We start from the raw sequence: 23,628 nt of genomic DNA on the forward strand, positions 1-23,628 counted from the left end.
GAGGGGGTTCGGGGGTTTGGAAGAACCCCCCCACAAGGCTCAAAGGTCCACTTTTTGGTCCACTTTTTATGTATGTAAAGGTCCAAGATTTTTCTTGAAAAGATGGACTAGAATCGTAGAAAAACTGCTCCCTTTGTCTTTGAATAAAAATTGTCTCTGATTTGTTCTTGGAAATCCTCTCAAAAACGCACGAAATGCCATTTTAGAAGGTTCATGTTTCAAAATTTTCTGGGGGAGCATGCCCCCAGACCCCCCCTAGGAACCTCGCGCCTTTGGCGCTCACCTGACGCCTACAGCACTCGATCGTCCCCTACAAGCAGGTGGGAACGAAACCCCCCATTCAAAATCCTGGCTACGGGCATGACAGGTTAGTTGTAAAGTTCACGCTTTGCTCCAATACAATAAAGGAACTCACCATAAATTTTCGGTCAATCTCGTCGACCTCCGTCGGAAGCGTGATGACGTCAGGAGCGAATCAAAAGTGGCGAGAAGACAGAATCTTCCACCACCACGGTTCAGAGAGGGTTGATGGGCCCTGATGTAAACTGCCTCCCTCATGCTCCTCACAAAGTAGTCCTTATCCAGTGTAACTGTGTGGTCCAGGGATATTAAAGTGTTATGAAATAAAGACTGAACTTTAACTTCCAACACTAGATATAGAATTGGGACTTACCCAATTCTATATCTAGTGTTGGAAGTTTAAGTTCAGTCTTTATTTCATAATGATTTGTACCAACACAGATGAACTTTCATGCTCGATATTCAAGTGTTGTGAAACTTTGGACGTAGTGCTCCGAAAATCTAGTTTTAAGTGACCGTTCAGTTTCACCTATGTATGTTTCAGGGCACGGTCCCATAATGTTCTGTCCTGCACTCTGTATGTGATCACTTAGAACTAGATTTTCCTTGGTGCTTGGTACTAGACTGTCCTTGGTGCTGAAATCTGTGGTGCGATTGCTACATTGTCATGAGATAGAAAGCTTCCGTTCACATTTGTTTGTGTCCATTGCACATCTTCAAAATGATAATTAAAAAAAGTTGTGATACTGTATAAGGATGTTCTTTATTCAACAACTAGTGCGTTTTTACGTCCGACATTTCAGTTACCATCTGTCAGAGCAACAATGTCTGGTTCTATATTTTTTACTGTGGTGTTCTTGCTACATGCTACTATTGAGATAGAAAGCCTCCCTTCACGTGTGTTTGTGTGCATTATACATCTTTGAAACTATCAGAAACAAGTTGTGATGCTCAGTTTTTAAGTTCAAGCTTTGTTCCAACATAAGAAAGGAACTCACCAAAAATGTTTGGTCAATCTCATCAATCTTATTGGTCAGATGTGTGATGCACTCTCTGACTCTCTGAAAGTCGGAAACATGATGACCAAAGTGTTGGAACAAAGATTGAACTTTACAACTATGGATTCTACCAACACAGAAGAGCTTTCATCCAAAGTTGTTATGCTGTTGTTCACTAGATGCTGGCAGCCAAGGCCCTGGGCGTCCCTGCAAACAGGGTGGTCTGCCGGGTGAAGAGGATTGGTGAGGAAAACTCATTGTCTTTTCTAAGCAGGGTCTTCATGGAAACTGTCTGTTGTGGATGCAGTAGAGTTGAATAGCAGGGGATGATTTTGACTATTTGCTTTACATTTAAGTGTAGCATATCTTCACTACAAATGTTTTTTTCTTTTTTAATTTTTTTTGTTAGTAATTGTAACTGAGATACATAGATCCTGTATTTTCTCATGTGTGTGTGTGACTGTGTGTGCATGTGTGTGTGCATGCATGCGTGCATTTGTGTGTGCATGTGTGTGTGTGCGTGCGCGTGTTTGTGTGTGTGTGCATGTGTTACATAGATCATAGATAGATAACTGAGATACATAGATCCTGTATTTTCTTACGTGTGTGTGTGTGTGCCCGTGTGTGTGTGCGTGCGTGTGTTTGTGTGTGCATGTGTGTGTGTGTTTACGTATGAGAATATTTATAAGATTATGCATATGATTTTTGTTGCTCTTGTACAGGTGGGGGATTTGGAGGGAAGGAGACACGAATATGTGTTCTTAGTTCAGTCTGCGCTGTAGCAGCTCACAAGTAAGTTATTTCTGATGATTTATTTTACCATAGATGGCAGGCACTACTTAAAATACCGGTATCACCACAGGCAGACGGCTAGGAATGTCCTCTCTGAAGAGCTACAATCCAAACAGTATCACCAGCTTGTGAACTAAAATGGTTGTGATCTTTTTTAGGCTCACTTTAGACTGGAAGTGGTTTATCACTCGGGAAACCCTCAAAACCCTTTGCCACCAAAAACGGTTTCTCGTTAGATACAGGGGTGAAAGGGTTTCGGGCCACCCTGGTGGTGTGGGATTATCATTAGCATATGGCAAAACTGTTTCGCAAAACCCTTTCTCTTTAGAGCTAGCAGGAAGGGTTTCAGGCCACCCACTGAATGGTTTCAAAACACCGAAGGTTGGTTATACCAGCTATACAGATACAGAAGCTGGTGTGTTACACCGAAGGGCGGTTATACCTGCTATACAATACAGATACAGAAGCTGGTGTGTTACACCGAAGGTTGGTTATACCAGCTATACAGATACAGAAGCTGGTGTGTTATGCCGAAGGGCGGTTATACCTGCTATACAGATACAGAAGCTGGTGTGTTACGCCAAAGGGCGGTAATACCGGCTATACAGATACAGAAGCAGGTGTGTTACGCCAAAGGGCGGTAATACCGGCTATACAGATACAGAAGCAGGTGTGTTACACCGAAGGGCGGTTATACCTGCTATACAGATACAGAAGCTGGTGTGTTACGCCGAAGGGCGGTTATACCGGCTATACAGATACAGAAACTGGTGTGTTACGCCAAAGGGCAGTTATACCGGCTATACAGATACAGAAACTGGTGTGTTACACGAGGGGTGGTTATACCGGCTATACAGATACAGAAACTGGTGTGTTACACGAGGGGCGGTTATACCGGCTATACAGATACAGAAGCTGGTGTGTTACGCCGAGGGGCGGTTATACCTGCTATACAGATACAGAAGCAGGTGTGTTACGCCGAAGGGCGGTTATACCGGCTATACAGAAGCAGGTGTGTTATGCCGAGGGGTGGTTATACCGGCTATACAGATACAGAAGCTGGTTTGTTACGCCGAGGGGCGGTTATACCGGCTATACAGATACAGACAGAAAGCCACTGGAGGTGGTTTCGGAAATGTTTTGTAAAATCCTATAAAATTTTTTGCCTTTAGACTGGGAACAGTTAGCTTTTCGGAAACCTTTTTCCACCCCAAAACCATTTAAGTGTTTTTAGTCTAAAGTGAGCCTTAGAATTGGAAAGCATTTACTTAAAGCCTTCAACATTTGCTCTGATGTGGTTGAACAGTTTATTTATTTCAATTGTTCGATTGTAAAATGAATCAAAGGTGACCCAACTTGTGTTCCAATGTGTGATGACACTTGTTCTGTCCCCCTCCTGTCAGGGCTCAGCGGCCAGTGAGGATCATGTTGGACAGAGATGAGGATATGATGATGATAGGAAAGAGGCATCCTTTCCTCAGCAGATACAAGGTGCCTATTAAATTGTTAAGAAGTATGCACCTCTCCATAAGTATGCACCTCTCCATAAACACAGAATGCCCAGGTTCATTTCATTTGGCTACTCATCCACTTGCATTGCAAAGGCTAATTTATTCATCAAATTGAAATTTCTCTAGGACCTCTTGTAAAAGCATATTGAATTCTGGCTCTTGGAGGAGATTTTACAGTTTTGCAACCACAATCATTGTTGCTGTTGTCAAAATGTTCATTTGGTTTGGACAAAAATCTTATAGCTACACAACATTTATTGTGTTGATTGCTAATCACCTACGTTAACAAATAACATCCTAACCCTGCTGCTGCATTCTGCAGGTTGGGTTCATGAATGACGGGAGAGTTGTGGCACTGGACATCAGTCTGTACAGTAATGCAGGGAACTCTCAAGATGTGTCCATAGGGGTGAGTAGTAATGCTCAGAACAAAAATACTTTATCCCTGTTGAAAATTGCTATTAATATAAATATGCCTTTTTCTGCAGTAAATGTATACCTTAGGATTAAGTAAAAATTACAAGCAATTTTTTGTTTTATTGTTTTATCAGATCAGGATAGATGCTATGGGTTATAGAATTTGCATATGATACACTTCAACTCTAATTTGAGAAAGCTGACATTAATATTTACTATCAGAATAGTCTAGGTGAGAAGTTTTAAAACGTGTCCTGTTGAGCTAAACAAGGCATTTTTGTCTGAAATTACATCTTGATTGTTTCAGTTATAGACAAATGTTTTATCATGTAGTTACTATACCGGCATAGCTTAGCAGTTTATGGTTTGCAGGTTATGAGACGAGCCTTGTTACACTCCGACGGCGGTTACACCATTCCCAATGTCCGGGCTGTTGGCTACGTCTGCAAGACAAACACGGTATCCAACACATCATTCCGAGCATTTGGAGTTCCGCAGGCACTTTTTATGGCAGAGAGTTGGATTTCTGACGTGGCTATCAAGTGTGGCATCTCACAATTCAAGGTATGAATCTACTGTGGCAAGATCAGTGATATAAAATGTGGGGAATTAAATTTCCTCTGTATGTGGAAGCAAAAATGTTGTATTGACGTCATTTGATGAGCTGACTGGGTGAACTCCAGATCACTGTACCATACACATAATATCATGAAAGTTCATCTGTGTTGGTAGTTACATGTTTATAGTTAAAACTTTTGGTCCAACGTTTGGGAGGACAACTAGCAAAGGTGTATATTCACCTGTTTTGTCCTCCCATCCAGTTGTCTGGAAAATTCTAATAAATAAATAAATAAACCCAAAAATTCTTTCACCTAGAGCTTTTGACCAGTACTCTGGCCTCACTGGGTCAGTCTACTGAGGAAGACCAGATTGACTGCAGTGGTCGAAAGCTTAGGTGAGAGAATTTTTGTGTTGGACCGAAAGTTTTAACTTGAAACATTACCTTACACATAGTTTCTCTTCAAAATTTGCCTGACTGAACATGACAGTTGACTTCCTACTCCCTGTATACGAATCCTCATCTCCACTGGTGCGAGAGATGAACATAGGGAGGGAGACCCGACTCACTACAACATGGAGTTTAACCTTCTCCCTCCTGCCTATCCCCATATCTTATACAAACCCTCATCTCCAACATGCGGTTATTATTATTATCATTGTTACTCATTCTTTCCAAGAACAGTCAGAGACTGGAACAAACTTCCAGAACACATAGTTAAAGCCAAGACCCTACAGGCATTCAAAAATGCCCTAAATAACCTTTAGTCTCCCATTCACAGTACGGGTACTCACCGCTACCCACTTGTAGGGTGGCGGACAGGGAGTAGCGCCCCTGCCCATTGAGGAGCTGGGTCCCTCCTTTTACTCACCCCCATACAAACCTTACAATAAAGGGACATGTCCCTGGTTATTATTATAAATTATCATTGTTACCAACAGGTGCGAGAGGTGAACATGAACAGGGAGGGAGACCTGACTCACTACAACATGAAGCTGGAGCGGTGCCAGATGGAGCGTTGCTGGCAGGAGTGTGTGAAGAAGAGTGACTTCCACACCAGGCGCAGACAGGTCAACAGGTTCAACGGGTAAGGTTAACCTTCTCCCTGCTGCCTAACCCTATGACTACCTTAATTAGCACAGTATGATGATTACCTTAGCGTCCTGAAGGTTAAAACCTTCGCAAAAGCATAATAGACAAGGCTGGAGTACATGTACAGTGCAATACAATACAGGTACATATAGAATACAACACGGGGTATTCCTTATCGCCTGAGGTATCGGCCCGACTGCGGCCGTCGGGCAGTTCGACTCGCGGGAGGGCCGAGACCGAGGGCGATGCGGAATACACCGTGTTGTATTTTATTTATGTCATACCCACCCAAGAAAACACGCCTTTCAATGCAAGATGAGCTAAAAGTTGGTGCCACTATACCCCTCAAATGCAACAACATCAGTTCCAACGTTCAGATTCTGTATTCGAATTTTCGAAAGCAGCTCACGCGGTTAGGGCGAAACGCGTTCGAATTGTTCTGTGGAAGCCATGGAGCCCGGCCCGGTCCGGAACCCGTTATCAAACATTATGGCGGCCCGGGTATGATATACAGAGTGCAATACAATACTTATTTGTACTTACAACAGGGAGAACAGGTGGAAGAAACGTGGCTTGGCAGCCATCCCAATCAAGTATGGTATCGGCTTTGGATTACATCTTGACCAGGTAGGACTCAGTTTTCAACTTGACCATTCCATCTACTTTGCCAATCGGAGAACAGTACTGACAGTCGCAATTCTCAGCTTTTACCACAACATTGTTTTGTACATACAAATGAAACACATGGAGCCTATATGTACCACCATATCTTTCTTCCTTGTGTGATGTGTCTGTCTTGCCTCCCCAGGCTGGTGCCCTGGTGCACATGCGATGTACCCTGGTGCACGTGTGATGTGCCCTGGTGCATGTGTGATGTGCCCTGGTGCATGTGTGATGTGCCCCGGTGCATGTGTGATGTGCCCTGGTGCACGTGTGATGTGCCCTGGTGCACGTGTGATGTGCCCTGGTGCACGTGTGATGTGCCCTGGTGCACGTGTGATGTGCCCCGGTGCACGTGTGATGTGCCCCGGTGCATGTGTGATGTGCCCTGGTGCATGTGTGATGTGCCCTGGCGCACGTGTGATGTACCCCGGTGCACGTGTGATGTGCCCTGGTGCACGTGTGATGTTCCTGTCTTACCTCCCCATCAGGCTGGTGCCCTGGTGCACGTGTACACAGACGGGTCCGTGCTGCTGACCCACGGTGGAACAGAGATGGGGCAGGGTCTGCACACCAAGATGGTGCAGGTGGCCAGCAGGGTGCTGAGGATCCCCACCTCCAAAATCCACATCACCGAGATGAGCACCAACACTGTGCCGAACGCCTCTGCTACTGCTGCCAGTGTCAGCTCTGATATCAACGGAATGGCAATCAAGGTCTGGTATAAAGACTAATGTTCCGTGTCTTATAGAATATCTTGTGCCTTAATTTTTAGAATGATAGCCTGGGTGCCATGCTTTGTAGTTACCACCACCTCCCCACTGTTACTCACTACCATGGAGCCGGTAGTGAACTGGTAGAAGGCAAGCAATCAGTAGGAGGACAGAAAAAGCACTTTAAGGACACACTGAAAACCTCTTTTAAGAGTTTCAACATCGACACACCTTCCTGGGAAACAGCAGCCCAAAATCATTTTGCCCCAAATCATGTTTTCATGCCACATCAACAGCGGTGCCATCTTAGCATGAAAGTTCATCTGTGTTGGTACAAGTCATTATGAAATTAAGACTAAGCTTTAACTTCCAACACTTGACTTACTCAAATTTTCGGTTGACTCCATCAACCTTGTTCATGGAATGGACCCGTCTACTCTTGGAACGTGATGTCAGAGACACGTGACCACAGTAGCGGGTCATACGTGCCAGATAACTTGTGTCGCCCCCTGTCTTTGACATGAACGTTGACGTCAAGTTCCAAGAGTAGATGGGTCCATTCCGTGAACAAGGTTGATGGAGTCAACCGAAAATTTGGGTAAGTCCCAATTCTGTAATCTAAGTGTTGGAAGTTAAAGCTTAGTCTTTATTTCATAGCGGTGCCATCTTCTATGAGCAAACCAGGATTGTAGAGGCTGTGAGGAAAACGTGCGTTCAGAGCCGTCTGCACATCCCTGACTCCAGCAACCCACCTGTGCCCAACGTGTGGCAGAACCTTCAGAGCCCGTATAGGACTGGTGAACCACATGTAGCCGGACACACAAAAGCTGATCAACAAAAGCTGATCAACAACAACAACAAGCAATTCTTGCACACAGTGAAGATATACTGGGCAGTTATTTAGTCATTATGTGCTGTAGATCAGTAGACTTGCAGTATACAAGTACAGTCAAACCTGCCAAAGTGGCTACCTCTTCAAGATGGCCACCTGTCTATAACAACCACATTGTCAGTCCCAAACTTCCCTTTTTCCACAGGCACAAACATTAAGTGACCTGCCTAAGAAGGCCACCTGTCCAGGAAGATCACTTTTCGTCATTATATTATATTAACACTATATTGGTTATCAGGTTGAGTTGACCCTAAAGGTCGTGACCCTAGTACTAGAGGTCACCTCCTGCGGCGACCTCTTTGTCCGCCATAGTTGTTGTTCCTTGAGATGTCCAGAATAAAGCTCTCATCTCTGGATCACATCTTGTTGTCGTTGATTGTGCATTATAAAAATGACATTTACCTCAGCCCCCAGTGAGGCCTTATTGGGCAGGTTTGACTGTGCATCCTCAGAATGACACTGTGTTATGTGTAGTGCTGCATACCTAAACTCAATTTTAGGTTCAGGTCCAGATTCAAGTCCAGAGGTTTAGGTTCAGTTCCGGACTTGTAAGTCCGGACCTAAACCCATGGCATATACAAAATTGAATGTTGGCAACTTTGCAATGTTGTCTGGGTGAAACTTTGGCCAAATAACATGGAGGCTGGTACTTGACGATGCCCGATGGCAATGTTTTCTTCATTTTGCAACAAAGATTTTGCATTCTATAGAAGGTTTTAGGTGGTTTGGAAAGAAAAAGGGTATGTGAAATGGTCTTTTATGGTAATAAGTCCAGACTCGGTCCTTGTCTTTAGGTTTTTATTGGACTTGAACCTAAACATTCTTACAATTCTGGATCCAAGTCCAGTGAACCGGTATGCAGCACTAGTTATGTGCTAATAGCTTGATCCATGCCGTTTCCCAGCTTGCCTGTGAGACTATCCTGCAGCGACTGGAGCCGTACATGGGGAAGGGCTCCTGGGAGGACTGGGTGCGGGCGGCGTACTTCGACAGAGTCGGTCTGTCAGCAACTGGCTTCTACAGGTCCGTCGGCTGGGACTTTTTCCCTATAACTAATTGTAGACTCGCTGTTACCAAGTACAGTAGGAGCATCGTCACTAGATAGCTTCATATAATGCTAAAGATGTGCAACATTTAGGTGTAACGGGTTGTTCAGTGTACTATAGCCAGCTGTCACCATGCCACTGGCTTCTACAGGTCTGTAGGCTGTGGCTTTTTCTCTAGAACTATGGTATGTTCCATGGAAGGGAGGTTACTACTAGTATACAGGCCATAAAGATACAGATACAGAAGCTGGGGTGTTACGCCGAAGGGCGGTTATACCGGCTATACAGATACAGAAGCTGGTGTGTTACGCCGAAGGGCGGTTATACCGGCTATACAGATACAGAAGCTGGCATGTTATGCCAAAGGGCCGGCAATACAGATACAGAAGCTGGGGTGTTACGCCGAAGGGTGGTTATACCGGCTATACAGATACAGATACAGGAGCTGGGGTGTTACGCCGAAGGGCGGTTATACCGGCTATACAGATACAGGAGCTGGTGTGTCACGTTGAAGGGCAGTTATATCGGCTATACCGATACAGACTCAAAGCTTTTGTGTTATGCTGAAGGGCAGTTATATCGCAATCGGCTACAGATACAGAATTGTAAATGAGCAATTGCAACACTTTGACTAATGCAAAATTATGTTTTAATGTTTTATGTTTTAATGTTAAAATATTAATGTTATCAAGACTTACATTGTTGTGAATGGTTGTCTGTCCAGGACCCCAGGACTTGATTATGACATGCAGAAGAACGAAGGGAGGCCGTTTAACTACCTCTGCTACGGAGCAGCCGTGTCAGAGGTCGAGATTGACTGCCTCACTGGAGACCACACGGTAAAACAGGCTCTTGCAAGTTAGACTGGATTATTATCAAAATCAAAGACAAGTCAAATAGCAGCCAACAGGCTGAATTGACAGACTCGTGTACAAGTTGGCAGGCAATATTGATATGCTTAAAATATCTAAAATCGTTAAAATCGCATTACAGATAAAAACAATATTTATATGAGGAACATTACTGGGTGTCTCCCCCAGAAGCACCGAACTACGAAAAGTCATTCTACATGTGCATTATGTGATACAATAAACTCTAGCATAGACATATAAAGTTATATACGAATGATAAAAAATACAGTATCAGGGTCCTTTTGACAAGTAAGCTCGTTAACTGTACAATTACTGTAACAATGGTTTGTGAATTTTCAATAATTCTGACTCTTAACTCTACCTAATCTTGTTCTTGATTGGATACTGAGCCACACCCCTCAGTTAGAGTAACGTGCTCAGAGGGCGAGTGCAATGCGTACTAGTTATTGTTTCCTCAGGTGCCGGATTACTGTTTTCTTAAACTTGGCAGGTTCTGAGTAATTTCTGTGGGAGTTTGAGTCTCTTTCTGCCTGAGGAAAGTAGGAATATCTATAGCAATCTATATATATGTCATGATAGAGCATTGTAAGACTTTGTTGTGTTGGTTGGAGTGTCAAGATTGGCGTGGAATGGGCATTAGGTGAGTTTTGACCGGCATGTGTTGTCTTGTCTTCTGTAGTATAGCGACTCTGCTGGCTGTTCTTCTATAAAGGAAGGATGATACTAGATGTAAAGTTTTACACACATACATCGCACGAATAAGCAGTAACTTGTTGCCGTACCCCACAGGTTCTGCGCACAGACATTGTGATGGACGTGGGAGACAGCCTGAACCCTGCTATAGACATTGGACAGGTACAGTGGTGTTGGGTTACGTTATAATGTAGTATTTCGAGAGGTCAGTGACTGAAGAGTTTTTTGTATGAAGAATTTTTGAAATGGCCGCTGGACGGATTGCCGCTGCCAATTGAACTTGTTGTTGAGTGGAGTGTGAATACCCCCTCTGACCCAAAACAAAGTGTCTGCTGGTTGTGGTCGGCAGTTGGTTGTTTGAAAGAGGAGAATTACTATGCAAAATAGGTCAGGACTGCCTCAGTGTGGTTGTTGATAGGGTTGGTTGGTTGATACAGTTGGTTGGATGGACAGGTTTGACTGTATATGAATGTGTTTGAGTAAGAATAAACAGAGCAGGCAGTAGTTTGTTGGACTAGACTCTGCAAAAACCAAACATTATGCATTTTCTTATGAAGGTGTTGCCTTTCTAGTGTTGTTATGGATTTCGGTAACTCTGCTGAATTGTCCCCCAGATCGAGGGAGCGTTTGTGCAGGGCTACGGCCTGTTCACCATGGAGGAGCAGGTCTACTCGCCTGATGGGGTGCTGTACTCGCGAGGACCCGGCATGTACAAAATTCCCGGCTTTGCCGACATCCCCGTCCAACTCAACGTGTCCCTGCTGAGAGGCGCGCCCAACGACAAGGCAATCTTCTCATCCAAGGTAGGCCTGGTTATTACGTTTACCTTCGCAGAAGGAAAAGATATTTGCAGTTTCTTCTTCTTTTCATTATTCAAACACATACATGTAGGTCTATTGCCTGGACCAATCTGCTGTCACCATGGTAATTGTTGCTGTAGCAGACACCCTGTGGTGTAATTGCTTGCCAGTTAAATTTCTTAATTCTCTAATTTCTACCAAAAATTTACTGGGAGGAAGGTGAAACAAAGGAAATCCCACAAGGAAGAAATTAAATTGATTAAATACAAGTCCCCCAAGACTTGTGAAAAGCCAGCAGTGGACTACATGTAAGTTAAAAATCCTTTCAACATTCAACAATTACAGACATGACAGAAGCATTTCTAACTGTTTGAAGTTTGAATATCTATAACTCATTATAATTGTCCATATCCCTCCATCCCCAGGCTGTAGGAGAGCCTCCACTCCTCCTGGCTTCGTCTGTCTTCTTCGCCATCAAAGACGCCGTCTCCTCTGCCCGGGCGGACGCGGGGCTGAAGGGCACGTTCCGCCTGGACAGCCCCGCAACGGCCGAGCGCATCCGCATGGCCTGCCAGGACCAGTTTACTGCACAGGTAGGGACGTAGTCTTGTACAGACTAATAAAGTACATAAAACATACGAAATAAATATGACAAATGATATAAATAATAATGGAACTGAATTTGCATATCAATGTCTAAAGGCAAAATGGAAAATTAACAACAAATCATATTAACTGTTGAGTAAAGAAAAGCTATTCTTGAAGACACTGAGTGTTTTTGCATTTCTGACATTAGGAGGAAGTGTGTTCCAGAGGACTGCACCGGAACAGCTGCAGTGTTCTAAACAATGCTATTTCCTGCTGCTCTTTTGCAGTTCCCTGCAGCTGAACCTGGAAGCTTCACACCCTGGGCCATCAGGCTTTAGGAGGCGCCATCTGTGCAAAACTCATGAAAAAGAACTTGCACATGTTGCCGGCAGCAGCAACAGCAACACAACTCCTGGCTTCATTCTTGCACCTTTGGTGCATCGACTTCTGTACTTTTTGAACCCTTCAATGCTTAATAGATGAATGTCAAGCTTGGTAAGAAATAATTGTAAAAAGAGAATGTTCCAAACAAGCTTGGACACTAGAGATTATTTTCTGTAAATTTTATGTAATTGAGTGGTTATTATCATTAGTGACCATGCTTGTGTCATACCTACAGCATTCCTTTTTTGTGATGCCAAGATAGTATTGAAAAAAGTCTGAGGAGAAAGTCCTGGCCAACAGAACAAAAAGTTCAAAAATGCTGAGGAGCTGTGCACAGAGTCCTAATATCAACTGACAAACCAAATGTGGTCAACAGGCAATAGCCTACAGGTGAGCAGGTTAGCACTTACAGATCAGAAAAGACAAACTCTCGGTGTGTAGAAGAGTGCCCATTTATTATTACCCAGCATGTGTGTATCATGTATCATGGTTAATGTCTCGCAACTTACGAAGGCGTCACCATTACGGGCATGCCTATCCACTCATTCTGACTTTCACAGCAACTGTATGTACACTCTACTCTGTTCCTTTTGCCAACTGGCCATCAAAGCTGTGCCTTAATTGTTGCAGGACCATGCTTATACGTGTTCATACATTATCCAACCATCAAAATATCATAAACAGAGGCACCATCAAAATATACATAAGTCTGCAATATGAACCTGCAACATTATACAAAGTTACGAATGCTGGTGCTTCTTGTTGGCCCGTCACAAGTTACTTAAAACCAAGGTCACAAAACTTCCTTACAAAGGAAACTAATCAAATTCTAGATTTAATGTAGAATTCATTTCACTTATTCTAACATTGCAACAATTTGGCAGTTCAAAAACTTAACAAGAATAAATAATACAAAAGTACAAAACATAAAATTTCGCAATCAAAATAATCACAGTAATGTACATTTTTTTTACAAAAGGAAAATCTTGTAAGCATTGCAGAATAATCTAAACAACTTTACACCATTAAATGGCCAATGCATTTTGATACCCAGAAAGCTTGTTTTCACTGATAGTTACCATCTACATACACACAAGGATGTCCTTCTTAAATCTAGTAGCATTACAAAGTCTATCTAACCTGCCCTCTATGCAACTTCCCTTTCTGCCTAAGTTTTGATTTTTGTCCAAACCAGCATTCTTTTGCATCATAATACCTCTCCACTCCCACACAATATGATTATATTACCTGTTTCAGACAGTGCATTTTCAAGGCTGCACCAACAGTGGGTGTTGCTAGTATATAGAGTTCTCAATTTGGATGTCAGTTGGTGCTCTCAGTGTTCCAACAGAAACTTTGTGCCTAAACGATGCTTCAACAGTTCTTCAATGGCACAGTCACAGGGTGTTCTTTCTTCTCGTATTTTTGTGAGACTGCAGTATAGAATTGTTATCCCTTTACGACAGGCAGACCTGCAGATTATACATATTTACTTCAATGCTGTTGGTGTGACGTACTGGGACAATATAACCTGAGTCATTTGAATAGTACACGAGCACCACCTATCAACTCTTGTGAGAACTGCATTGGTGACTTCCTCCATGATGCTTTACCTTCGAACTACATTTTCCAATGGCCATCTCCTCCTTCTAACTTAACCTCCCATCCCTTTATCAGTAACACATATTATCCACAATACTTGGAAGCGCATTTTTACATGGCAGGATTGACAATGATGATTAAACAGGTGAGAGCTAAACTACATGATGACAGGCCAGGGTTTGTACCTTAGCACCATCGCTGGACAGACACATCCATATCAATGACTTGCTGTACGTTACCTTTGCATTTGCACTTATTATTATTTCTCCATATACAAACTTCCACACCAGTTATACACATAATCTTGCTAGGGAGGGGAGTCATGCATGAGCTTCTAGAAGCGGGGATATTTTGCAGTTGGTTTCTTTTTCTTCACATACATGCTACAATGTCCAGAGCCAACAGCCATCCTCACTATGAATTGTTACACCATGGTTATACAGTCATGAGCATTTGTTTCCTCCAGAGTTAGAAAAGAGCATGGCAGGCGCCAACACGTTTCCGCGCTTCCATCTGAATTGATGTCTTTCTCTGTTAAACCAAAGCCCAAACACCCCCGCACTGTGAATGGAATGACCGGTTACCGGAAACATTGTGACAGGTTCATGGAGTGACTCATTCGCAGTGCAGGGGTGTATAAAATTTAGAATTGGTCTAACACGGAAGACAAAGATGTGAAGCCATCCACGCTTTGACTCTGCCCCTACCTACTTTATAAAGAGGTTACAACATTGGTCTACATATACCCATTAATACAACTTGCAATAGCCGAATAGCTTTCCGAGGTTTTACACAACTGGGTCTGACTTGCACGTACATCGTAGTTTATAGTCAAGGCATCTGGAACCGCCTTAGCTTGAGCTGAGACCTTGCGAAAGGAATCTCCTAGTCTAACCAAACTCGGACTAATGGAGAAGACATTTGAATCATCTTCAATGCTGCAGATTCTTGTTGTTGACAGTGTTGGCTGGCCACCTGACCCGAATCAACCGGAATAAGATTCAATCTTCCACATCTCAACAGCAACTGTGCTTACAGGCTTCTGAAGATCTTCCTTCTTGCCTGTGTGAAAAGTTTGTTGGCCTTTGTTGTCTTGGTACATCCTAAATATAACGTTATATATTTTTTAGTTAGTTGTCTCTCCGCTCCTCCCATAGCAGTTGATACGAGTCAGGTCCTGAGAGAGTTGGGGCTGTGGAACGCGGGGATCTTCCAAAGGGCATCTCAGGGTGCGGGGATGGAAGGTGGGGGGGGGGGCGTTACAGGGTCAGTCGTGTCTCATGTTGGAACCATCATCAGGTCTTGTGACGGACACAACACTGCAAATAACACAACAAACAAGTCAGGAAACAACAAGCAAACAAAAGAACAAACCGAGTAAGAACCTGTAAAGTGCAATCATACATTATCATCTAACCTGTCTCAGACCTGAAGGTTGAATCTCCTAAACAGCAATAGTGCAAATAAAAACTACTTGTTTTTTATTTAAAACACTTCTTATATCCTGGTCTAAGGATTAATCAACTCATCTTTGTGTTCTTTTGTACAGTTTCTTTGTGTGACACAGCTGCATCTTGGTGCTGTTTCCTTTGTGTGATTCTTTCCTTTGCATGCATCTTTGACCATTCGATTAAGGCCACACCAATTTAATTTGTTGGTTCTCGGATTTGCCTCTTCGTTTTTTGATGATTTGCAAAAAAAAAAAAATTTGATTCTGGTCCTGAATCAACTGAAAAATGCTCATGTTTTGCCCCCAACAGTTGAGGAAAGTCCTTTTCTTCCTACTTGTTACAGTTTTCCCATCTATCATTGCAGTGGTTTGGTTAAAAGTTCAAAATTCAATGTTTAACTTTTAACCCAGCCTTTTGTGTTGACTTCATGGCTCATATTGTAGCATTTGGGGCTATAATAGGATGCCTAGACCTGTTTTTATTTTTATTTTTTTTCGCCCTGTCGCTTCATATTTTTTCTGAAAAAATCCGAGAACCAACAAATTAAATTGGTGTGGCCTAAAATTGTGAATCTTGGGCAATAACGTCTTCCTGGAAGTAATCTCTTTCGGCATTGTCATGATGACTCAGACTACATCTTATCAGTAGCAAGTCTAGTATCTTATGTGAAAGAATCATTGATTCCAATGTAAAGGTTAGCACGAGTTCTAGGTTTTAAAATTGTCAGCCAATGCAGCATGCATGTCAATGTGTTGTTGATTAATAAACAGCACTAATTGTACAATACATGCAACTTTCTTTTTCTTTTTTTTACACTCTACAGAATTGGTATCTACTTTTTAGTGAGATAGAAAAGTTGACCAAACAGCTACATGTATATGTTCAGTACTTTGTTATACAATGTACATATAGGTTAACAGCAAGTTCTTCATCCAAATTAATGGGATTTCACTGTCAAGCTGAGGTCCTGGAGACAGCAAACATCAGATGAATGAATGAAGGAAGGCTTTTCTTAGCGTACAAAATATTCAGAATCTTGCCACTACATGCCAGGGATACTAGTATAAGGACTGAACCCGCTTTGTGACCTCACCAGCCTCAGTGTCGACAGTGAAACCCCGAAACAACAACAGACAGCTTCTTGCAACAAGACAAAGATTAGATGTGCAAAACTATGGACTAACCGGATAGCAAACAACAATGTGCAGTTACTCTACTGAGGTTTACTGATGTCTCTATAACACAACCTCCAGCCTGCTTCCCCCAGCCTTATAAGAATCAGTCAGGATTATTGATCGATTAACATCCCATAATTGATTAATTACCGGTAATTAGACATGCAGAGAGAATTATTTTCCACTCTTGTATCAGGTGAGAGATTATCTGTAAGATTAGTGACTTTGTGATTTGAGGTTGGTGCTATTACAGGGAGGGTATTTTATTATTATTATTATTATTATAAACCATTGTAGTAGTCTGTATAAGGCACTCACATGTTGCTGATTGTTACTTAGTTTTCCATCAGAAGAGGGCTGAAGGCATGGTGTAAATAAGATGGAAATAAGTCAGTCAAGCACCTGCCAAAACAGGCCGGGCGTTGCCAAATAAGGCAAGTGTGTTGCCAAATAAGGCAAGTGCTTTGCCAAATAAGGCAAGTTCTTTGCCAAAGAAGGCAAACATGTTGCCAAATAAGGCAAACATGTTGCCAAATAAGGCAAGTGTTTTGCCAAATAAGGCAAACATGTTGCCAAATAAGGCAAGTGTTTTGCCAAATAAGGCAAACATGTTGCCAAATAAGGCAAGTGTTTTGCCAAATAAGGCAAATATGTTGCCAAATAAGGCAAGTGTTTTGCCAAATAAGGCAAGTGCTTTGCCAAGTAAGGCAAGTGTTTTGCCAAATAAGGCAAGTGATTACCAAACAAGGCAAACAAACGGAGGGTCAAATGAGGCAAAATGCAGCCAAATGGGTTGGAATGGGCAGTAGCCAGATTAGACAAGTGGTAGAGACTTTAGGTAAAACCTAGTATGCGAACCCCAGACACTGGTCCCCTGTGCATGCAAGCTGGGTTTAGAAGAGCGAGAGTATATTTTGATCACCAGAGCAGGAGGGGAGGATGTTGTTAGTTGAGGCGGGGAAGTAGACTAGAGGTGTGTGGGTTAGAGCAGAGGGGGTGGGCACAGGGTATATAACTACCATCATGGGGTCTAGAATGCCTCACTACAGGTACATCCTAATGTTGAGGGATTTTTTTGTCTGAATGCTAGTTGAATCAGAGACGTACAACAGTGATCTAATTTAAATGGTTGAACTTAAAGAGAATTCCTTGCGACTGATTCTTGCTTCTTTTTTTTTACAAAGAGAGTTACTTTTTTTTTCAGTTTCTCAACTTATCCAAAATACAATGTACAGAATTAGAATTACATTAGTATGAGACATTTGTCAGGATCATTCTGTACTTTTTCTGTAACTTCTGTGGCTTTTGATCTATCATACAATCCACTTCCAATACATATATTTGATCCAATAGAAACTAGAAAAGCATCAAACTTCAATGTGTGACCAATGAGGTCTAATAATTCAACACCAATGGCAGTTCTATACCCCTGCACCAGCCTCCCCTTGTACAATGGCCTGGGATGATGTTAGACAGGTTAGAACTTAAGTTACAGAATATGAGAATATCTGGTTAAAGTGACAAACGTTAACTTTATAATCTGAATCAGGGTTCTCGCCTGTAGCTGTACTCCTGTCACTGGACAGAATTTTTCAGCTGATGAAGTACAAAACGTCTCGCGGTTCCACCGTGTTTACAAAATGAGTGAATATGACATAAATAAATAATACCACATCATGCCAGAACGTAAGTGTGGGTTTGCAACAAAAATTGAGAATGATTATGACAACTTATAACTTTGGATCTGGCCATAGCCCTGATCTGAGCATAACAGGGTTTGTACAATCTGGTCTTACGGCCACACCAATTTAATTTGTTGGTTCTCGGATTTTTTCAGAAAAAATATGAAGCGACATGGCGAAAAAAAAATAAACAAATAAAAACAGGTCTAGGCATCCCATTATAGGCTTAAATGCTACGGAATGAGCCATGAAGTCAACACAAAAGGCTGGGTTGAAATTTAAACATTGAATTTTGAACTTTTAATCAAACCACTGCAATGATAGATGGGAAAACTGTAACAACTAGGAAGAAAAGGACTTTCCTCAACTGTTGGGGGCAAAATATGAGCATTTTTCAGTTGATTCAGGACCAGAATCAAATTTTTTTTTTGCAAATCAGAAAAAAACGAAGAGGCGAATCCGAGAACCAACAAATTAAATTGGTGTGGCCTACAGTATTAACAATCCTGTTTGCCAAATCATGGGGCTTTTCATGTCTCTATTATAACATCAGAGAATTTTCCTATCGAAAAAGGTAATGCACATTAGCTCTCAGATTTTCTTGGCCTTTGAAGAAATTTTGAATACTATCACTGACTGTGCAAACCCTGTCAGAGTGTTATTATATATAAATGTGCTGATTGGCTGGTGAAGTCACATGACTGGTGACATCATGGGTGAGATATGACGAGTCAGTTGAGTCAGGCTATGCTGGTGACTGGGTTGTTTTGTGAGTGAATAAGTGAATGGATCATGAAAATGTATATTTTACTCAAAACTCAGTCACAAATGCAAAAATAAAAACACAAATTAAACCACAATGCAAAAACAAACCATTAATTGTATGCAAAGATAAGATTTCAATATTGAGAAATGTTATTATAAATCTTCATTACTAAAAGCATACATTTCACAGACTAAGATGAAAGAAGTCATGCAATTTGAAACTCATGCACAAAATCAAAATGAATTTTAATGTGAAACATAACTATTGAAAACCCTGCTGTACTTAAATTTTTAACATGATGCAATAATAATTAACTTCATGCATATTAGAAAGCAAGCTTTGAGCAGACTAAAATACACATGAAGAAAGGAAAACTCACCCTTGAGGATGTAGTCAGTTAACAAACTGGGGACCTTGTCGCTGTCTTCAGACATGGCTACCAATACTGGAGGAAGATGGGCAACGTTAGTAGTCTACAGTTGTCATACTTGTGAAGCACAACTCTAATTTTCCGACCAACACTAGAAATTGGACTTAAAATTTTTGGTCAAGGAATGAAAAAAATGTTTGATCCACTGGATTGTTGATTCCTTGACAAAGACTGGAGTTGCACAGTTGAAAATTTCTTGTGATGGAAATTACAGCTTAAACTTGCTTCATAATGAGTTTCTACCCCAGATGAACTTTCAAGATTAGTTGTAATAGATGTGCATTGTGCAAATGCTTGTTATATTCTACATTTTTGTACCATTTATGTCACTTTAGAAACAAGGATACAAGTTGTAAGTTAGACAGAGGCATGGCCTGTACACTACAAGTACATCATACGTTACCAGTCCAGTATAATTAACTGATAAAAAAGTTGATGAGTTAGCTAAACTTATATATGATTGTACATGAATACAACCTCAAAGAGCTCTTTACTTCACTTACTTTTAGTAAGTATTTGAAGATCCTCAGTTGTCACAGGGGAGTTTTTCTTCTCATATGGAATAACTGTGTACAGAAACTGCAGTAAACAGAGAAAAGATTTTGTCAAGGCTCAGTTTCACATCGGCATCAATTGTGAATATCAAATGAATAACACATGTATCTACATTGTACTCCTTCTATGAGACTATGTACAGAATCTATACATTTATAAGTACATGTATGAGAAGTCGCTATGGCTTTATGGAAACTATAGATTCTGGATACTTTATTTTCCAACGACATGTGTCATTAATATTGAACCATAATGACCATTTGTATTTTGGAATACAAATATGAACACATCTTTTTAGGCCTTGCTTTATACAATGTTAAGTAGGTAATTATTGTTCTTTCCACAGTTTCCAATGTCAACTTCCATGTATTCCATATATTCCTGTATATTCACAGCCTACTGACTTGAAGGAACAACACCAAGTTCGTTGCTAACATAGAGGTTTTTCCCCAACTCCACACTGTGGCTGTAAAAAGAAAGCTGCAACAAGACAAAGCACCACCTAGCGAGCAGTAGAGGAAGTGCAACAGGAAAAAATAATACCAAGATAAAAAGGCTACTGTATGTTCTGTTTATATACTATTACCATTTCCCAATACAGGACACTACAGGAGATTCAACCAGTTCTGTTGTTGTTTAAAACACCAGTATTGTACATCAATCCTTAACCCAGTTTTCCACAGCAATATCTAAAAAAAACAGCACGTCAGCAGAAGGTACTGCGCCTGCGTGAAACCCTGACTTTTGACGGTTTTCGGTCAACGTTGGTCAACGTTGCATCAGAGTTTTGCCTGTTGCAGACAATATCTTTTCCAACATAACATTTGGAAACTACAGACGGGATGGCGCAAATACCAACTTATATGAGACATTCTGCTATGCAGAATACATGACAGGTTTTGCGCAGGTGCAGTACGTTCTAGCAGGCGACGTGCTAAAAAAACCTGCTTCCCCTGGATGTGAGATCTACAAGTACAAGAAAAAAAGCTTGAAATGAGGAAGAGAGCTGGAGACAGAGAGGAACCAAAGGCCGTGTTAACCGCTGTGCCCACCACCAAGCTTCTACACCAGGGATGTCCCCACGTTTGGGCAGTCGGTAACGGATGGTCTAGTTGGAGAACTGGTGGTCAACTTTTAATTAGAGTTTACCGGTATGTCCAATTTCACGTTGTAACACAGGTTGGTTTGCCAAAAATTATTTCATCAGGTTGGTAGAACATAGGATATTGTTGTTTTCTTTTTACACAACCAGTAATGTCTCTCATCTGCTTACATTCTGAAATCTATCAGACACCTTAATCAGAACTTCTGACTGGAGTACTGTTGCTCACTAAAACGTACCACCTACGTTGACTACAGATACATATAGCAGCAAGAAGCAGCACTCAAGTCAGAAGCTCTGAGGAAGGTGTCAAATAGCCATTGAAACGTAAGCAGGTGAGAGATCTAGAAGTACTGGTTGTTTAAGAATAAAAAAAAATATACAGGTTGGTTTCCTTAATTTAAACCTAGAGATTGCCATCTGACATTGTCAGTGGGCTGGTGTGAGTATTTCAGAAATAGGTTCAGACCAGCCCATCCATATCTTGGGGGTGTGTGTGCCCTGGAGACATCCCTGTATGATGCTGTGGCCGAAGTGAATACCTACAGGTGAGTGTGCAGGGATATCTCGCACTGACATTTCAGGCTGGAAACAGAGAATAGAAACTTTAGTGGTTATCATGACATATTATCACTATAATTTAACAATCACATGTGGGAATAAGAGAGAGGAGGTGCTTCTTTGCAAAGGCTATTTTGCATAGACAAGGGTAGATGTTTATTTTTTCGCAACAAGTTCCCTTGCTTGTGATACGTAAAAACTTTGACTCCAAATTGATTAAAATCCTCATAACTGGACCTTTCTTCCACACAATATGAGCAGGTTCAGGCCTGCATTCACAATTAACGTACTGGTTACATTATTTTAGTTCTTTAATCAAAGAAAGGTGATGGATCAGTAGTTGTACGAACAAAATACTAGCAAACGAAAAGTATTACAATCTAACCTGCACGACTGTAGTCAGAATATGTGATAGATCTATATAGCCCATCTCCATTTACTACACAGACCAGTGTTTCTGTACTAGTTACACACACACAACATAACATTACAACATAACAACTGAAGTAGCCAAACTCCCAGGATCTGATCACATTTTTCCAGGACAAGTAGATGGAATGGAGATGTGTACAGCTCTCTCTAGAATATGATCCGCTGCCATCAGCCAATCTGATGAAAAACTGTGACCCTCTGACACTCCACGACACCAATCAACACTTCAATCTTAAAGATAACCCTGTGTGCATTTATGAGTGATCTCAGCATGCAATACTGATACCAAATACACTCAAACTGTGTACAAACTAACAACACTGTTTTGCATAGAGATGTGTCAATTTTTTTATTGCCCTATGATAGAATATTGATGTGATGTGACATCAACGACGTCAGTTTCACACTATTTCAAAGATCAAATCACCAGTCCCACCACACTGCAACAATGAATCTCCCCCAAGTATGCAAATGAGTGTATGTGTGCGTGTGACTGAGTTGATGGATGGTAGTTATCCTGCAGTCAGGGAGTGGCAACCCATTCCCGAGTATGCAAATGAGTGTACGTACATGTGATTGGGTTGATAGATGGTAGTCATCCCTGGGAGCGCCCATCCATTCCCGAGTATGCAAATGAGTGTACGTGCATGTGATTGGGTTGATAGATGGTAGTTAAGGTTCCGGGTCGGAGTTTAATTCTGACCAGGGTTCCAAATAGTGCGCAGTAAATCGCCGGATCTGCGAGGTTGTCACGCTAGGTTTGGCTCCCCATAGCTCGGCGATCGCTGTAGATTTTCAACTAGGTTTTGAATTGATCAAAAAGCCTTGGGATTGTAGTGTTTTTCGTCGCGGTGAAGTTGGACGGCCAGCGAAGCGTTTTTGGTATTAGTCCGCGAGCAAGGGTGATGCGGTTTGTCGCCTGATGACCCAAATAGCTGCGTTCTATGTGGAATTTCTAGGGGTTCGCGTCACCGGATTTTGCGAAAAACTTATCGCAACAACCTATATTTTTTTTCTGTTTTTCAGAAACAGAAAGTAGTAAGCTATTTCAGCATATAAGCCGTTAGCCTGGGAAAATTCGTTTTTTCCAAGCAGGTCCGTTGAAAAAACTGCCAAAAAAATACATTTTTCGTATCCAAAATTTACGTTTAACTACAGTTTCTACCCAAATTATAGAGTCGACGGACAATAACCAAAATTGTATCGGAAGCCGGCTGGAAACCTCCGTTGACTGATGTAATGAGATTTCCCGGCGTACTTTTTTTGGCGGAGTTATAGCCCTTCGGTCTGAGGGTGTCCGCCGGATCCAAAATCGTGAAAAAAAACTCCGGTCCGAGACCTTATACCTGGGAGTGCCCAGCCATTCCCGAGTATGCAAATGAGTGTACGTGCATGTTACTGGGTTGACGGATGGTACTAGCAGCCATACCAAGGAGTGCTCACCCATTCCTGAGTATGCAAATGAGTGTACGTGTACGTTACTGGGTTGATAGATGGTAGTCATACCTGGGAGTGCCCAGCCATTCCCGAGTATGCAAATCACTAGGCTGATGGA

The 23,628-nt window shown here is 41.9% G+C and overlaps 2 protein-coding genes across 2 annotated transcripts in view; one reads left to right on the forward strand and one right to left on the reverse strand.

The window, feature by feature from the left end:
* The window catches only part of LOC109484006 (xanthine dehydrogenase/oxidase-like), a 31,314-nt gene extending 18,793 nt beyond the window's left edge, over nt 1–12,521 (forward strand). The window contains exons 25-38 of the mRNA XM_019787162.1: nt 1,478–1,541; nt 2,021–2,090; nt 3,494–3,581; nt 3,924–4,010; nt 4,391–4,582; nt 5,519–5,664; nt 6,218–6,296; nt 6,821–7,045; nt 8,839–8,957; nt 9,705–9,819; nt 10,642–10,707; nt 11,160–11,348; nt 11,771–11,938; nt 12,221–12,521. Of these exons, the coding sequence (XP_019642721.1) occupies nt 1,478–1,541; nt 2,021–2,090; nt 3,494–3,581; nt 3,924–4,010; nt 4,391–4,582; nt 5,519–5,664; nt 6,218–6,296; nt 6,821–7,045; nt 8,839–8,957; nt 9,705–9,819; nt 10,642–10,707; nt 11,160–11,348; nt 11,771–11,938; nt 12,221–12,271 (1,659 nt within the window). The 3' untranslated portion in view covers nt 12,272–12,521. The remainder of the gene's footprint in view (nt 1–1,477; nt 1,542–2,020; nt 2,091–3,493; nt 3,582–3,923; nt 4,011–4,390; nt 4,583–5,518; nt 5,665–6,217; nt 6,297–6,820; nt 7,046–8,838; nt 8,958–9,704; nt 9,820–10,641; nt 10,708–11,159; nt 11,349–11,770; nt 11,939–12,220) is intronic.
* A 237-nt stretch (nt 12,522–12,758) lies between these two features.
* Nucleotides 12,759–21,770, reverse strand: LOC109484041 (fasciculation and elongation protein zeta-2-like). The gene is made up of 4 exons (XM_019787222.1): nt 21,627–21,770; nt 19,927–20,002; nt 19,373–19,438; nt 12,759–15,238 (listed from the first exon to the last, which is right to left on the reverse strand). The coding sequence occupies exons 1-4, from the start codon at nt 21,699–21,701 to the stop codon at nt 15,198–15,200; spliced, it is 258 nt and encodes an 85-aa protein (XP_019642781.1). The 5' UTR covers nt 21,702–21,770; the 3' UTR covers nt 12,759–15,197.
* Nucleotides 21,771–23,628: the final 1,858 nt, after the last annotated feature.

The sequence above is a fragment of the Branchiostoma belcheri genome, unplaced genomic scaffold (genome assembly GCF_001625305.1).
Source record: "Branchiostoma belcheri isolate BF01 breed outbred unplaced genomic scaffold, Haploidv18h27 scaffold68, whole genome shotgun sequence".
Classification (NCBI taxonomy): domain Eukaryota; kingdom Metazoa; phylum Chordata; class Leptocardii; order Amphioxiformes; family Branchiostomatidae; genus Branchiostoma; species Branchiostoma belcheri.